Consider the following 18526-nt stretch of genomic DNA (forward strand, 5'->3'; position numbering starts at 1 on the left):
TTTGTGGGAACATATGTGTGGTGATTAGAGGTTGTATATAAAAATTGATGATTTATTGAGAATTCAGACACTCTTACAATGACAGCCAAAGGATTAATAGGTAAGACAAGTATTTCGACGTCCATAAATAGCGAAGCACAAAAAATACCTAATAGTTGACAAGCGGACAAAGTGCATAATAAAGCAGATGTTCATGGATCATAAAAAGTGGAGAAGAAAATTTAATAGAGAAAAGGACGATAAATTTATAGAAAATCACGGAAACTTAATAAATGATTATGAATACTATTTGTATTTTGAAGCATGACCGACTGACAGACGGGGCAGGTAAATTATATACAGGATGCTTATAGTTACAGGGAATATTCAACAAATTTTAAGCTATCTAGCTTTAATAGCAGCCGAGGTATTTCCATTTCATTCAAACGGACTGACAGACATTTTACCTCCCCCATTAGCTTTCAGAGACTAAATTTTATACTTTTTAAAATCAGATGAAGATTGATTTAAGTTTTAGGGAAATTATTCAGGAATATAAGGGGATAAGACAATGACGGATAAATTGATATACATCACCAATGTTAATACACATTACACAATTACCCCTTCTAGATATTGCAATTAGTTGTTGAAACGTTTGGACATTCAACTTTATAATCCAACCAATTCAAATCCCCAAAGTTGTTCAGCCAATGAATAAGGAAACTATATTATAAAAATATTGGGACTAGTGTAAAACATAGATCATTTTTCCTTTCCTTCTAGAAATTACTACAAATATTCAGGATTTGTTCTTCTGTTGACAATTGACATGGCAATCTTTCTTCCAAGATTTAAACACAGGTAGATTTAATTTCTAAAATAATTGGGCTTACAGAGTTAAATAATACAAATGACCAATGATAGGCCAGTATATATCTAAATAGACCAATGGTAAAATGTATACTGACCTATCATTTTTCACTGGGAGCCATAAGCTGCTTCTATTTTTGTAGTTCTGAAGCTTTTCTACAATTATATAGGGTCCGTACATAATAAAATTTTCTAATCGTAAAATTAGGTTTTGTATGATGATTCCTGTAACAGTTAAGTACAAGTATGTAGGTGAAGCAACCATTTTTCTTTTTAAAATCATTGGATGTTGCACAATATTATCATGTACTGTAATAATTAATACTAGCAGCTGGCTAAAAAACCAACCACTTTACCCCTCCCGAAAAAAACGAAGTAGCGGGTTACATCTTATTTTCACAGGGTCTTTCGATTTGTTATTTTAGGTTAGGTTAGGTAACGATTGTCCCGCAGGGTTAGGAAAGAGGCTCTCATGGTTAGAGCCTCCCAACAGGGTCTAGAAATGTTAGAAAAGCTACCGTGAAAATACGACGAAATCCGCTACTTCGTTTTCTTTCCATGATCCAAATAAATTGAAATGGCTTCTTAGAATGTTAACAGATCCACCAATGTCAGATACAAGAGACAGACAAGAAAGGTATATTTCAAATTTTTAGTTCTTAATTTTTAGTCCTAATAAAGATTGATGTTGTGCAATACAAATGACCAATGATAGGCCAGTTAACATTGTACCATTGGTTAATTACTATGTATATTGGCCTATCATTGGTCATGTGTATTGTATGACGTCTTTTTTATAAGGCGCTGTATAAGCTGCTTCAGTTTTGAATCAATAGAATTAATGCCTTGGCCGTAAACAGGTGTAACTCAGTATCATTATACTGCAAGCATAGTAAACAATTTTGTAATAAAAAAAGTTAATTTTCAGTTATTTTAACAAATTTCCCGGGAAGCTCTTTATAGTGGCTATTAAAAATGACGTCATATTAGAATAGTCCATTTATATGACATAATTCGGATTTTTTAAAGTTATCCCCTTTTTAAAAACAATAGACTATTCTAATATGACTAATTTTTTATAGGCACTGCAAAAAGCTTTATTTCTCAGGCGTAAGTACGGCAAAAAAAGACAGTTTGCTTTATTGGCTTTTAATTATCGTCTATTGTTCTATCCCTGCGACATATATCTGCCTTGATTCCAAATTGTTCAGTAAATTAAGGTCAGTGGGCGGAGACTCCTCCCAGGAAACTATTGGTATCCCCATACCCCTCATGCACACCAGAAGATTTGCATTCAGTCCAAAGTAAGATTTTAATATAGAGTGGCTGCGCTACCATTAGAAAAAAAACCTTCGACTGTGGAACCAACACGTAGCGCATCTGCTCGTTGTCGGGAAAGTGTTCGGTTCGAATCTCGGCCCGACACCTCGTCATAAATAAAGACATTAAAAATGGTTCCTACTGCTATTATGTCAGTTGCACGATAAAAATAGTTAGAGTAGGGGGAATGCCTTGTCCATAACAGGCGAAACTCATTACCATGCACAGTTAGGACTTATAGACAAAGGTCATGCAATCAACGAGTAATGGATGTAATTACCTTACTTAACCATAGAGATTGAGTATGATCAAGGTGGCGTAGGGTGAACTCTCCTTGAAAGCACTAAAACCCCCCTTCAATTTTTATAGGATTTTTTAAAAAAAATTATGTCTAACTCTATCAGCCACTCAGTTTATACAAACAAACGTAAAATTACTTAAATTATCTTTCAAGGAATAGATTAGAACTGGTTCACAGCCATACTGATAAATTATGTATCGCATCGTATTATATCCAGTTTTCTACGAATATAAAAATGTAAAATCATAAGATTAAAACCAGTTTTTAGCCTGTGCTTTCGGAATCTCGGGCCGAAAAGAACTGGATTTTATCTTAGAGTTGTCCTTTTTTATATCAAACTTGTTTTATTCCTATAATTGTCATTTTTATAACCTCAGAAAACTGTAATATTGATACGAACGAAGCAATAAATAACTATTGATTTTTCTTGGATTTTAGTGACAAGGACGATTTCTACAAGTCCTCAATGTATAGGTAAACTTTTTATTTACAGAATTAAAATCAATTTTTAATAACTCAGGGAGGGAGTGGACATGGGACTGAAATTCACACTAACACCCAATTTTTTAAAGTCACTTTATCTTATTTTTTAGTTCAAAACAAATTAAATCTATTGGTCGTGTAGTGTTTAAATTTTGTAACCAATATTTTTTATACCCTCGGTGACCTATCTAAATAATAAGGCGGGTTAGGGTTAGGTGCACCAGGTAATGTGTATTAGGATAAGACAACGGCCGATAAATTGAGGTACATCATCGACGATTATAGACAAAATTACCCCTTCTTAAGCTTACATTTAGTGGTTTGGACATTCATCTTAGTAAATAAACCAAACAAAAAAAAATCAATAAAACCTCCAAAATTGTTACGTTACCAAATAAGAAAACATTATTATAAAACTTTGGGGACTAGTGTAATAAACATCCCAATGTCCCATTTCCCACCTTGGGTAATGTGTATACTTGCAGAGGTATGTACAGAGCCAACTACTTGATGCCAACCTTCTTTGAGAATTGTGTAAACTGCGGGGAACCTGCAGATCATACTGAAAACAGTAGAGACGCTGAAAAAGAAAAAGAACAAATCTTCAAAGAGATGCTTTACAGAATATTTAAATAAGAAATGAAACCATTATCAATAACAATTTGCAACATTTTAAGATGCTGTGAGTATTGGTGCAAAAAATATGACGTAACAAAAAAAATAGCCAATGAGAGGCCGTTATTGAACAATGGTAAAATTTATAGTGGACTCTCATTGGCTAATTTTTTTTGTTACGTCATATTTTTTGCACCAATACTCACAGCATCCATTTTAAAGTAGATTTTAAGTTCATGAAAATAGAAGCTTTGGCAGGGATTGTCAATAAATCGAAACACTTTATAGTGCCTATAAAAAATTAACTCATACAATACAAATGACCAATATGATAGGCCAATACACAGGCTGTATTACCAATGACAGGCTAGTATACATTTTAATTGCCCAATAATAGGCCAGTATTTATTTTAAATGGCCATTAATAGGCCATCATTTATCTTAATTGACCAATAATAAACCAGTATGACGTCATTTTTTATAGAACCTATAAAAAGCTTACATTAAACATTTTTTTTGAGAGTAAAGACAACAAGCCATAATGACAAAATTTTCTCTAGAGGATCTGTGCTATTTGATTCCATAGTATACTATTATTAACGTGTATCCGTCTTACTTTGCTGTTATCTAAAAAAATTGTATCTATAGTATAGATGTACACTCAGATTACTACCTGTCCCACTTTTCCAAGGACCTAAAAGTTTGCAGACGGTTGTTTTTCTTCAGCTACTAATTTAATGCTAAAATAACTAAAACTAATTTTTACAAAATAAAATTGCTTTGAATTAGATAGAGCTTACAATTTCTTACGATTGTCATATTCCGTGATTTATTGGCACTATCAGACAAAAAAAACCATTACTAAGCTTATCTTATAAATGTGCTTATATAAGAAAATTTATAATTGATTTTAATGTTTATATTAAACAAAAAGTTATAAGTATTGCCTAAAATATTGCCAGGAGAATGTATTGAAATCATTTCAACCCCATGAGTATTTTTCACAAATCCCTTAATTAACATGAGGGTTGCTATAAACATATTTTTATGTTTTGGCTTATGAATTTAATGTACATACATCTGACGTCATAAATTATGGCAAAGGGAAAGTTGAACCCCATCTTCTTTGAAGAGATTTTCTTCCCCCCTTCCGTTCTCCTATTTCGAAATTTATGACGTCACAACAGGACAATACAGGTTTTGTCCTCCTTAATTTTGTCAAGGGGTATTTAAACCTCTTCCCGCACGACCGTGAACATGTTTTTTTTTTTTGTAGAGGCTGGAATTATATAATACCTATAGTTTTTATATTATTATTTGAAATTTAAAATATATCATTAATAATTGTATATCCTTGGAATATTGATAATGAATAAATAATTTGGAATATCTCTGTATTTTGATCTTATCTAAATACTTTATATTGTAATGATTTGCATTACTCTAAAAAATTGTATGTTAGCACAATCTTACAAAAATTCTGTGGGACCTTTTGTATTTTTATATTTTCAAGAACTGAACCTATAACTCAAGAGGCTTTAACATTTGTAGAGCCCTGAAGGGGTAGTGTCCGGTTTACAAAAAAAAAAAATAGGGGTTTTCGGTGGTCAAGGAATAGTTTGGGTGACTGCACCTAAAATTTTCTAACCTTAACTTTCTAATATTTCTCTAAATATATTAGATTCTCTTAGATGATCTATACAAATAATAACAAAATATTGATTTTATGTTTATTCCACACTAGATTTATTAAAAAATTAAAATTCAGATTTGAAACTATGATAGATATAAATGGTGCATTGAAAACTTGTTGCTACAATTGTGCTTAAAATTTTATCTTGTTTTTTATTCCAATTCTCTTAATCTTTTCCATAACATTTTCCAACAGTAGCTCCATTGCCAGCAGTGTTTTCTATCTTTGTATAGTATTGTTCACAGTTTGCCGTGTGGGGGGACCAATTCCAATATTCACACTGTTCAGTGTTCTACAAATTAATAAAGAGGGTAAGTTTTTGTAGCATTTGTAGCTAATGCTCCTATTAAGTCCAACTGTACTTAATTATCGACCATTTTAAATATATACATTTGGTTATAATTAGGAACAGTTTGACTTAATAAACGCATTTGACTACAAACCAACATTAACTTTACTGAATTACGAGAAATAAATTACCCTTTTAATATTTTTTATGAGAATTTTTTTTTTAAATATGAAAAATTATAACAAAATTTTATTCACTGTAAATGTTTCAAAAATAATCAATGCTGTTAAACAAAATTACCACATCTATAGATTAATTTTATTGGCTATAATGTTTGGACAAAGCTATTTTGAACAAACCGATCAGATTTTTTAAAAAGAACCCATATTTTAAAGCCCACCATTGAGTAAGATTGATTATAAATTATTGGGTACCAATGTGACTTACAGTTCTATGTCTCCTTCTCTGTGGCTATTGAAGTGTAATAAAAATGAGAAATATTTTTCTCGTATTCATTCAAAACCGATTAATATCCCTTGGATTAGAACCGGTTCTCATCCATATGAAAAGAATATGTCTAGCGTCATATTATATCCAGTTTTCTACGAATATAAAAATGTTCAATCATAAGATTATAACTGTAGTTTTTTAAGTCCGTGATTTTGGCATCTCAGGTCTAAAAAACTGGTTTTATTTTTATAATTGTACATTTTGTATCCCCGGAAAGTTGTTTATAATACTATGAGAGAAATAACTATTACCTTATAGCAAAGATCCATGCATTCTTTGCCTGATGCTGTAGCAGTTATAGTAGAAGTTATAACCTTTTATCATTCAAAAATATGTACATCAAAGGGGACTATGTACGAACGAGAGCAAGTGATTCAAAGCACCTTTCAGTAGTGAACCTAAATATTTTTTAGGGAATATACTAGTTTTATGTTTATTATAGTTATGTCGACAAAAAAAGTTAAGCTTCACCATGTTTTTTTTTTTATTAAAAAGCATTTCTTCGCGCAATATCATCATATTTAACCCTAGTGAAACTTTTTAGTCGATATAAATATTTTAAGCGTAAACCTAGTATATTCACCAATAAAATACTGAAATGTCAATGCTCTCACCTGCTCTCGTTTGTGCATAGTCCCCTTTATATTGAAGATTTAGTGACAATTGTAGCTTCGATAAATGATAAGTTACAATTAAACATACTTAGATGAAAAATATTAATGTAAACCTTGGCATAACAAATCTATCTAAATTCGAATAAAAGGATTTTTGGAAATATTTGGACTAAATTTTAAAATCTTATTATTAATCTTAATTATGTTCTTGTACATATTTGAATAATTCCCATTGGTCCTGATCCAAGATTTTCACATTGTTTTGAGCTTTCTGAAATTATTAATTCAATTCTATTTAATATAATTTTTAAAAATTTTCATACTCTTAAATATAAAATGATAGAAGTTTGGAATCATTTCTTAAACTCAGAATTGCATAAAGATGGTTATTTTCCATAAAGTTGTGTTTTAGCATTTAGTCAAATGCGCTTATTAATTCAAACTTAATGCGCTTAATTTTGACCAAATGTATACATATGGATCTACTGCAGTTCACGGTAAAATATTTCTGGTAAGCAATATTTTCAAAATCTATTAATTTTAAAGGCTGCTAGCTGTCAAACGGCTGAACGTACAGATCATGCCCGCGCACTGTTTTAAGCGGCATAAGAGGGCCTACAAATAATCTGGAATATCCATAAATCGATAATGCATAATTATCTCGCAGACCTATTTCACGCGTTTTTTCTTCAGTGAAGCTTTCCCTGTGCATAATTGGATCTTGGCTATTCCAGATTATTTGTAGGCCTTCTTATGCCGCTTAAAATGGTGTGCGGGTATGATCTGTACGTTCAGCCGTTTGGCAGCTAGCAGCCTTTAAAACTCATAGATTTTTGGAAATATTGCTTACCAGCAATATTTTACCTTGAACTGCAGTAGATCAATACATATATGTATATGAAATGTTCATAATTAAGAACAGTATGACTTAATAAGCGCATTTGACTAAATGCACAACTTTACAGAAAATATGAAGAAAAAAATTACCACCTTTATAAAAAGTATTCTCAAATACAAAAGTCTAAGAAATAGAAATTACCCTCTATACAGAATCCATTCTCATAATCTTCACTCTCCTCATAATTAGCTGAATACAATTTACAAGTTTGAGAATCCCACCTGAAAGTAATAAATAGTTATTTATCGCATAATTTTACAAACAGCTATCCACGGATATAAAAATATTCAAATTTAAGATAAAACTAGTTTTTTTAGCCCCAAGATGCCAAAAAAAACTGGTTTTAATCTTATGATTGTACATTTAAATATTCGTAGAAACCTGGATTTAATACGATGCTATACATAATTTTTCATTTTCAGTATGGCTGAGAAATGATTCTAATCCAGCAGATATCAATCAGTTTTGAATAATTATTTACCAATATTGATGACAGGTTGCATCATTAGCACAAGCAATTCTACAGCTTTCAGCAACTTGTACATCCACTTGTTTGAAATTATTAACAATCTCTGAAACATAGTTAGGTATTAGATGAAAATTTATTTCCAGCTTAATTCATATGCACAAAAATTAAGATTACACAATCCAAAAGTCAATTCCAAATTTCTTTTATATACAGGGCGTTTAAAAAAAAACTACGTTTTCCAAATTTGGGAAACAACCATTAGGAGTACAAAAAAATAATTATATGTCAATATTCTCTATAAAAATATGCATCGAAATTGTTACAGGTGTTTTTTAATATCTCTGAAAATAACGGCGCATTTTAAAGCATAAATATTTCAAAAGATGCGCATGATGCTTTTTTCTGGTAGAAATTTGTGCCTTAAGGTTGGTTTTCAAAAATTTATTCACTTGAAAACAACATCTTAATACGGCCAATACAATTTTCAACCAATTACACTAAAAAATTCATTTAAAATTCCCTCACTGAAAACAAATATTCAGTTTTTCTTTTTGTATACTTAAGAAACATGGCCTTAAAAATTGCTCATGTTCGTAAATCCCCACCCCTCATTTATTCCTATAATCCTTTAATTTGATTGACAGGTTAAGATATAAACTCCATAAATTTATCCATAATTTGTAATTAAATGCTTTAATAAAAAAAATCAAACTTTAATAACTTTTTTGTCTTTAGAGATTTTTTTGTCAAATAAAAAGGAGTTTTTTTCTTTTTACTATAACCTACGTTATTAAAGAAGATTCTTTTACTGCAAATGCATCACAATCAACAAATGTGAAAAAATGACAAATTGCAGTTTCTTAAAAATGCTTTTTTGAGGAGCTAAAAAGCATTTTACCTTTAAAACTCATTAAGGTACTTTTCTTATACCTTTTTCTAAATTAATATTGAAATCCTACGGGTTTTTTTTACATAATAGAAGAGTTATTTTAATTTTTCTTGCACAACATTTTTCACATAAAGCATTTTTGGAAACTATGTACCTATCATAGAGGCCGTATTTTTAGAGATAATGAAAAACACCTGTTATAAATTTGATGTACTTTTTTACAGAGAATAAGGACATATAATCATTTTTTCTGTATTCCTTCTGGTTGTGTCAGAAAAACGGAAAACGCAGTTTTTTCTGAAACACCGTGTACAAAAATGTTCTCTTAGAATTTAAAAACCTAATTGGAAAAATGCAAGGAGAAAAATGATTTGAGATTTTCAAAAAATAGCAATCTAAAAGTCCCAAAACAACTCCCAGACTTCAAATAAAAAGTAAGCTCTTACTTTTGTTAGGACCAATATGAACACAGTATCTTGACATTTTGATATTTACAAACAATGCATCAGCTAAATTTCATTTTCAATAATTAAATTTTTAGTGATTATTAATAATAAAATTACTATTTCCATTTAAACTAAATACTTCACCCCTATCATCCAATCTCAGTGTATCCAAAGCAGATGAGATAGGGTATTTTGGCCTTACATTATTTAAGACTTAACTTGATAATCATACATAACCTGGCATTTGACACACAGAGAAGACCTTGTTGGTACATCTATAATCAGCCCATTTCCAACCCCAAACTCCAACAACCTGAATGTTGAAAGTAATACAGCTACAACAACTAAAAAGAACTTTAATAACCTTTATTTCACCTCCTAAAATGGTTACATAGGGTTGAAAAATATAGTATTAATGTCTAAATCAAGAATAATATCATTTATTTAAATGAAAATTTGTTGGCATTTAATAATCAGATGATAAATATAATGCCTTACAATTTTAAAAATAAAATGTAATCATAATACCACAAGACAATCTTCAATTCCACCATCTGGTTGACTGTGAGGTGGAGTGTTAAACCAATCAGTGAAAGTCACTGTAATTGAAGTTTCTATTTGCCAGTAAATTTATAAAAAAAAGTTATAATTCTCAACAAATAAAATGTTTAGATCCTACCTTTAGAACCATCAACCCATTCCCAAGAACCCTCCACCTTCATGTTACTTCCCCCAAGCCAATAAAAAGTTTTATTTGATGATTTTAACAAATCTAAAATAAAATAACATTTGAAAAAATAATTACAAGTTCCACTCTACATCACAATATTTTAGATAGGAAAGATGTGTAAATATGCTAATATTGTCAAGTATCAATCAAGTCATGTTCAAATTTACCTCCCAAAATAATATTAGATATTTTACATGAGTATCATCTACATAAATTAATGACCTCTGATGAAATCTTTTTCTTGGCTGTTGTGTACAGAAGCAAGGTCTGAGCCATAGCCTAGTGAAGCACATTTTGATCTGGCATTTTCCCAGCTTAATCTCTCTTCCAGTATTTTGTAGCAGGATTCTGTATATGCATATAATCAGCAAATGAATGAATCAACCATGAAAAAATTATTGTTACCAATTAGTAGGGTTGGTATAGATATCTGTAAATTTCTAAAATCTGGCTGGATACTGGATATTGAAACTATCTGGCCGGATATCTGGCAATATAATCTTTTATATTTTACAACAAAAATCCCTGTTAACAAACAGTCACAAACATTATCTCTTAATTTCTTGGTACAATATAGCAATAAGTAAGTTAAGCTTTATTGACAGATTTACACACTTATGGATATAATGAAGTAGGATCAACTTAATAGTTACTTAGTATTTTTTAAGTTTTAACCTTTTTTTGTATAATAAAACACCATTTTATTAAAAAATATTTTTTCTACTTTAAAATCTGGTTATCAAGCTATATACCAAATATTCAGTATTAGAAATCAGCTGGATATCAGAAATTATAAATTAGCTGGATATTCTATACAAATAATTAGGCGGATACTCAGTATCCAGCCTAACCCTACCAATTATTAGATTTACCTGTTGCTGGATTCTCTGTCCATCCATCATTACATCTGTTAGCTTAATAAATATAGTCTTGCGAATATTAGTTAAAGGAACAAATATCATACAATATAACACTTTTTCATAACCTTCTTTTTACTTTTCAGGTTAAAGGAATTGAGTAAAAAATTGACATATCTACAAAGTTTAAATACCCTAATGCACTATTTAAATGTAATCTATACTTTTTAAGCATAATTTCAGAAGTAAATAAAAGGAAGAAAAATAATGAAAATTTACTTGGTGATTTTTTACAAACAGCTGTCCAAGGACCAATCCCACAATGTTGATCAGCCCAAGCTAACTTTCCATCTTTCCACCACATCTATTAAAAAAGAAAGGATAGGTTTTAATTGTATTAATATTTGCATTAATAAATAAAATTTGCTTTACCTCCAAACAATCTTGATTGAAATTCAGGTTGTTAGGTTGACCAACATGCCAGTCAAAGAAAGTAACTGTAACAATCACTTTTAGTTATATTGAGAAATTTATTCCTGGTGAAGACTTCAAGGGAGTGTTTATGCAATCCCTTAATGGTGGTTAAAACCCTTAGCAAATCTATCAAAAAATCTCCTGAGCAGATTTGTGAAAAGGAAAAATTGAGACTGTACATTAATTTTAAAAAACTTACAGTTGTTCTAAAAGTAAATAAATCATTTAAGTTTTAAATTGTTAAGATTTCATTACAGACTAGCTTTGTAGGAACTCGTCTTAAAGGTATCTGATTTTTCTACTGCCCAATATACAAGCCAATTAGGATTAGAAAACCATGAAAGATGAAATAAAACACCCTTGCCTCTTTGACATTAATAGTACTATTGTTTAGGTAGATATTTTTCAGAATAGAATATATGTTTTTAAATCAAAAGTTTTAAACATTCGATGTTTGAAGAACTTTAGCTCACCCATAGACATGTATTTCCTATATAGATCTGATCTTAAAGCAATGAAGCAAGCCATTTTTACCAATGTTAAAAATTGGAGGTATCAGTGTGGTAAAATTTGTCTCAAATATAGGTATAAAATAAAACACTTCCTGACTCTTATATTTGGGGATTTTTTTTAAATTGGGCAGAATTATTAAAATTATTAAAGTTTAATTTTAGAAATTAATACTTTGTTTCTAGCAAATAAAACCAAAGTAGCTACCATTAGTTCCATCGGTCCATTGCCATCTGTTATCAACCTTCTCTCCGCCCATCCAGAATCCTCTCATTGGGTTCTCTTCAAGTTCAACCAAGGGCACCATTAGCTCTGGTTAATAATTAAAGTTTAAGGTAGTGTCATGTCCAAGGTTGGGCACCTGAGGTAGGGGGGAAGGTAGTCAACACTATGTTTACATGTTAGGTTTTTAAAAAATTTAAACAAATTTTCTAGGGTCAATGGAAGGGTGGTAGTAATCTCCCCCAAAATAGTTATATCCCCCCACAAGACATATGAGAAGCTACACTTAAAGGAGAAACATATCAGTTCATCAGTTAGTGAGATCCTTCAGTACACACAGTAACCTTTTTAGTAGCGAAGCTACTCTATAATTCACTTTTTCTGTCCGTCCGTCCATCCGTCCGTAACTCTATGGGGGAAACGTGATTTTCTCAGCTTTATTCAAGATAGACAGCTGAAATTTTTAGTGAAGATTCCTATGCCATATGCCCATCTAATCTATACATTGTTTTGTCTGGTATTTTGGGTGTTAGATCGATTTCTAGATTTTCAAGTTTTTGTGGTTATCTCCATTCCTTTTAAGATAAAGAGCTGAAATTTTCAGGGATTAATTAATTTTATATTCTAAATAATGCTACCAAATTTAAATAAGATTTGTCTATTAATTGGGGTGCTAGCTCAATTCCTAGATTTTTAGGTTTTCTTGATTTTCTCGACTCCTATTCAGGATTTACGGCTGAAATTATCAGGAAATGAATATGCTTATATTCTACATATTTCCATGAAGTTTCATTAAGATTTGTCTATTGATTGCGGTGCTAGATAGATTCCTAGATTTTTAAGTTTTCGTGATCTTAAAGGTTTCGTGATTTTCCAATTTTATTTCCCGATATCCATTCAAATTTTTTTGAACTTTGCTACTTATGGATGTTGTCATCCTTGTTTTGGTCCTACGACAAATGCAGGAGTCCCAAACGTAGGAGTGGACAAACGTCGGAGTAGACACTAAACCTAAACTAACCTATTTTAGAGCATCTTATAGATTTTTTAAATGCCTAACCCCTGCGGGGGGCTTATTTGTTCATTCATATCCTAACCTAATATGTATAGAAATACTTAATAAAATTAATATTTTAAGTTTTAACACTCCTGCGTTTGTCCACTCTGACGTTTGGGACTCTTGCGTATGTCCTGGAACCCTTATTATATTAGGATAAGTAATTCAAAGAAATCTTATCATTACATATTTTACCTATGAATATTTTTTATACCTTTGACAAATTCATTTTCTTGTCTTGTTCGTATTGAAAGAAGTTGACCGCCTAAGCCAGCACATTTGGATTTAGCCTGATACCAAGAATAGGTATATGGGTATAATATTTTGTAGCACAATCCTAAAAAAAATTACTGGTTAGATTAATTAATAAACATGATTAAGGTATAACTAAAAAGAGAAATAAATCTGAGATAATATTTGGGTGGCAGATGGAAAGGTCATAATTTTTACTATGTGTTGTCCCCCAACGACAGCTGAAATACGCATTAGTTTCATGATTTTTTCCTAATTAATTTCATTGTTGCTATAAGCTGGTTATTAAATATATAGTAAAGATGTATAACCGGACAACTAACTGGACACCCTGTTAAGGACCTTTTTCGTCTGCTAGCAAATTGCTTTCTGCTCTTTTGGCTGTGTTATTATTACCAATGCTATTGATGGATATTTTAAGACCCAATTGTAAGTCGTCACAGGGTCCTCAGGATGGGGACATACAATTGTTTAACCTCTTTCCCCCTTTAAATGTTTATGATAAGTTAGTAGAATTAGTTATGATTTAATTTTGTGTTTTAAATGTGTGCAAGAAGTGTTTAAAGTGCTGATGAATTTGCAAATAAGTTTATTCATAAACTAAACGTAAAAATGCATTAAAAAAAAATTGCTTCGTGATCTCTTTAAAGAAATTGTAACCTGTTATGGGATTCTCAGTCCATCCATTTCCACACCTGCCACCTTAAAATATTAAGAATTGGATTTATAATGTGTTTAATATTAATTAAGAAGTAAAATGAATATATTTCTTAGTAGCAATGCTTTTCTACAGTGTGTTTTTTTTTATGAGCACTTTTTTGAAAGCAATTTTACCCCACTTATAGTTATCAGAATTTAATGATTAATGGCTTATTTTCTTCGTTTTTTAAGGGAAAATATGAAACAACAACAAAAATTACAGTTTTTGTTGAAAAAGTACAGTAAAGTTGAAAATTAAAAACTTAGGTATCAACATCTAAAAATGGTTTTAGCGCATTTTTCTTATGCTTAAATAATCAACCTTTTGCAAGAATGACTGCTAAACACTTCAAAGTTGAGATATAGAGCTAAATGTATACAGATACTATTAGGGACATGTACTAGAACATATCAAAGTTTGAAGGTCATATCTCAACCAGGGAGGGAGAACTGGCCCCCCAAAGTCGACTACAGAAAATCCATTTTTTAAAGAAAAATGCGCTAGAACCATTTTTATATGTTGACACCTAAGTTTTTAATTTTCAACTTTACTGTACTTTTTCAACAAAAACTGTAATTTTTTTTTGTTGTTTCATAATTTCCCCTAAAAAACGAAGAAAATAAGCCATTAATCATTAAATTCTGATAACTATAAGTGGGGTAAAATTGCTTTCAAAAAAGTGCTCATAAAAAAAACACACTGTATAATTAGGGTCGGACTGTGCATAAGTACGTCTGTTAGCTTTTTAGCTTTTTGCGTGGAACGGCTAGCTCTTTTCGTTAATTTAGTCATGCTACAATTATCCTATCAATTACAAACTTTCCAAGATGATTCCTGTAACAGTTAAATACAATTTAGAAATCGTAGCAACTTTTTAATCGTTACCAGAAAGTCTGTACGTATATTTAAAACATGCTGATTTTTAATTTTTTGACAACAATATTTTATGTGACATAATTGTCCTCTATATCTTATCTTTGAATGCTGATTCATATTACAACAAGTTACATTGATATAAGCAAAGCATCTCTAAAATCAAGTCCTTAAAATAAAAATGTTTATTTACCTTGAGACATAATACTTCTCTTACGCCTCACAGATCTATCACCAAACAGTATGTTAGTACCTAGACGCACCTCAGCTGGTAGAAATTCCTGTAATAAATTAGTTTTTTATTGCATCATATTATTAACAGCTTTCCGCGGATATTAAAATGTAAAATTATAAGATTAAAACTAGTTTTGTTAGCCCCGGGATGCTGAAAGCAAAGGCTAACAAAACTGGTTTGAATATTATGATTGTACATTTTTAGTACCAGTTCCAATCCATTGGATGTTAATCGGTTTCAAAGCCATACTGGAAAAGATTTTCTGCATTTCGTCATTACAGTTTTTAAAAGCGAAGCTTTTCTATAATTAGGGTCGGTCCGTCCGTACGTCCGTCCGTCCGTCCGTCCGTCCGTCCGTCCGAGATAGATAGCTTTTATTCGTTAATTTAGGCATGTTAGAATTGTCCTATCGATTTCAAACTTTGCATGATGATTCCTGTAGCAGTTGGGTACGATTAAGAAAGCGTAGCAACTCTATAATCATTACTAGAATGTCCGTACGTCCATTTTAAACATGTTGATTTTTCTACTTTTTTAACAATTAATTTTAAGTGTTTTAATTATCCGTTTGATCTGATTTTTGGTATATTGATTCCTGGGACAACAAAGAACAATATTATAAGCGAAGCAACTCTATAATCAAGTCCAAAAATGTAAGTATGTCCATAAACATTATCCTGTTTTTAAGCAGTTTTTCAACAAATTTACCTACAATTTTGATTCGACATTTATACATTTATGTTCCGATTTTTCAGTTCAGATACTATACAAGTGTTACTGTCCGTGTGTCCTACCGTTTCAGTGCTTCGCTTTTATGGATGTTGTCATCCTTGTTAAAATTAAAATCAATTAAACTTTATACACTTTTTACCCATTGCATTGGAAAAGCACAGGTGGAATTTTTACAATAATTGTTTTGAAGGTCAGTTTTATAATGCTAAGTTTTACCATGATTTAACCTATGTACTTTTAAAATAAGGATGACAACATCCATAAAAGCGAAGCTCTTAAACGGTAGGACTAACGAACATTAACACTTGTAGAGTGCCAGAACTGAAAAATCAGAACACAAATGTATAAATGTCGAATCAAAATTGTAAGTATTTTTTTTTAAAACTGCCTAAATACAAGACAATGTTTAAGGACATACTTACGTTTTTAGGACTTGATTATAGATATGCTTCGCTTATAATATTGTACTTTGCTGTACTAGGAATCAGTTTCCAAAAATTAGACCAATCGGATAATTTTATCACATACAAATTTTGTTTCAATGGAAGTACGGACATTCTGGTAACGATTATAGAGTTGCTACACTTTCTAAATCGTACCTAACTACTGCAGGAATCACCATGCAAAGTTAAAACTCGATAGAACAATTATAATCTGTTCAAATTAACAAAAATAACTAACTGTATTTGAATTATATAATATGATCTATTATACATACAAGTAGGTAGGTAAAGCAATAAATTAAACAAATAATGAAGGATCGCAATAACAGCTGAACCGATATGGTTCTCCATTACAATAAAAAATAAATCTTGACCAAATTAAAAGTACCTGTGAAAATGCATTGATGTCATTGAAGAACCTTTTAAATCTGATGTCTAATGATGACATTTGTTCAGATATCTTGGGTCTGGTCGTAATTAGAAGAAACCATGAAATCAGGAACTTCTAAAAATAATATGTTAATAGCTATATGCTATTTGCCTTATACTAGCGACAGTACCCCAAGAGCATCTAGGGGCCCTGTACTTAATGGGAGGCAAAAAATACCCTAAAACAAGGTTAAAATTTAAAAACAAAATAGTCTATAACCATTCTAGGTTCTACATGAAGTTTGAAAGGAGAACTTAATCAGTTCAGTAGTTATTGAAATCTTAAGCTTCAGCTAAAAAAAACTTACTACCTTAGTTAGCTAACAATTCTTTTTTAAATTTTAATATTTTTATTGTGATATTCCTAGAAATTTCTGTAATACGATGCTATACATGATTTTCAGTATGACTAAGACTCGGTTCTAATCGAGCAGATATCAATTTGTTTCAAAGCCATACTGGATAGATATTTCCTTTATTTCTATCCAAGCTAAATCTGATAAATTAAAGTAAGTCAGCTTCTCCAAAATTTCACAATCTTATTTAAATAAAGGGGAATATTACTTTTAAAATGTTTGGAAAATATATATAATTTCAGAAATTTTCTGAGGTCATAATTTCTCGAAGTCTAGCTCTAAAGGGGCGTCGTAGCTCAGTGGTAACGCACTGATTTACGGTGATGAGAGTTCGAGTTCTAGTCCCCATGTGGCAACTCGAATTTCTCAGTTGAATACAATCGCGCAACTTCCCCTGGTTGTGTAAGAAGGGAGATTATTGGGTGGTTTGGATACTTAATAGTCACATACATAATATCTGTACAACCCTTATCCCAAGCTCCTCTGCGGAGAGCGTCATTCATTACGGTGACTTAAATTGGGACACCTGCCATACTCGGCAAGGGTGAGGTAATAAGGAGTAGCTCCCTTGAGACAGCGGGTTAAGGCATAATGTACTTGAGCGTGGAGCTTGATAGCCCTAGTGGCTATACAAAAGTGTCTCGTCCTTCTCCATGACTACTTAGGTCCAAACACTAAGAAACAATGGCTACACACACACACACACACACACAAAGCTAGCTCTATCCTAAGGAATCAACTAATCATAGCTGACTTATATATTATTAAATGCATGTTTTTTCATGTGCTTCAAATTACACGATTTAACCTAGCAAAGCGTTATCCTTAGTAATAGGTTTAATTATAGCTGACTCATTATGCGAATCAAATGAAAAAATAACCAACTTTCTCTTACTAAAATATATAACTTCTCTAACCAAAAGCATGACCGGGTTTTTCTCCTTTTGACCGATTTAGATTGGGTCTTTGTCTTTAGATTATCTCAATTGTTTGGAAATAAAAATAAAGGACTTTTAAAGTATTTTACACCTTTAGAATATCAATCTTTTACATAAAAGAATGTTATGGCCCAAATATTGAATGGAATAGTTTTACTTCAAGCTCCTCAACCTGCAAAACATTTCTGGACGTTGTGATAACCAAAGACTACAATAAAATTATTGACTTTTCTACACATTTAAAAGGGAACATTTAAGACCTAGTGCTTACATATCTGCCACGTGTTATTATTTCTGCTAGATGTGAAGGCAGACTTGGTAAAAGTGGACATAACATAA

The 18526-nt window shown here is 31.1% G+C and overlaps 2 protein-coding genes across 3 annotated transcripts; one reads left to right on the plus strand and one right to left on the minus strand.

Annotated features, from left to right (window-relative positions):
* On the plus strand, positions 1-3614 carry LOC145335415 (uncharacterized). 2 transcript variants are annotated; one of them, XM_080181160.1, is made up of 6 exons: positions 1-100; positions 786-843; positions 1442-1489; positions 2064-2156; positions 2912-2947; positions 3442-3614. In XM_080181160.1, the coding sequence occupies exons 1-6, from the start codon at positions 79-81 to the stop codon at positions 3590-3592; spliced, it is 408 nt and encodes a 135-aa protein (XP_080037286.1). In that variant the 5' UTR covers positions 1-78; the 3' UTR covers positions 3593-3614. The 2 variants fall into 2 exon arrangements, with proteins under 2 accessions (XP_080037286.1, XP_080037287.1); XM_080181161.1 differs by having other exon boundaries at positions 71-100; positions 2073-2156.
* Positions 3615-5304: 1690 nt separating this feature from the next.
* On the minus strand, positions 5305-16964 carry LOC145303910 (secretory phospholipase A2 receptor-like). The gene is made up of 18 exons (XM_080145573.1): positions 16853-16964; positions 15248-15335; positions 14142-14183; positions 13444-13566; positions 12158-12262; positions 11399-11463; positions 11246-11330; positions 10982-11023; positions 10332-10457; positions 10059-10151; positions 9908-9978; positions 9617-9692; positions 9380-9442; positions 8057-8147; positions 7717-7796; positions 6907-6948; positions 6315-6376; positions 5305-5556 (listed from the first exon to the last, which is right to left on the minus strand). The coding sequence occupies exons 1-18, from the start codon at positions 16910-16912 to the stop codon at positions 5431-5433; spliced, it is 1440 nt and encodes a 479-aa protein (XP_080001699.1). The 5' UTR covers positions 16913-16964; the 3' UTR covers positions 5305-5430.
* Positions 16965-18526: the final 1562 nt, after the last annotated feature.

The sequence above is a fragment of the Acartia tonsa genome, chromosome 13, assembly GCF_053477335.1.
Source record: "Acartia tonsa isolate MP-2025a chromosome 13, ASM5347733v1, whole genome shotgun sequence".
Lineage (NCBI taxonomy): Eukaryota > Metazoa > Arthropoda > Copepoda > Calanoida > Acartiidae > Acartia > Acartia tonsa.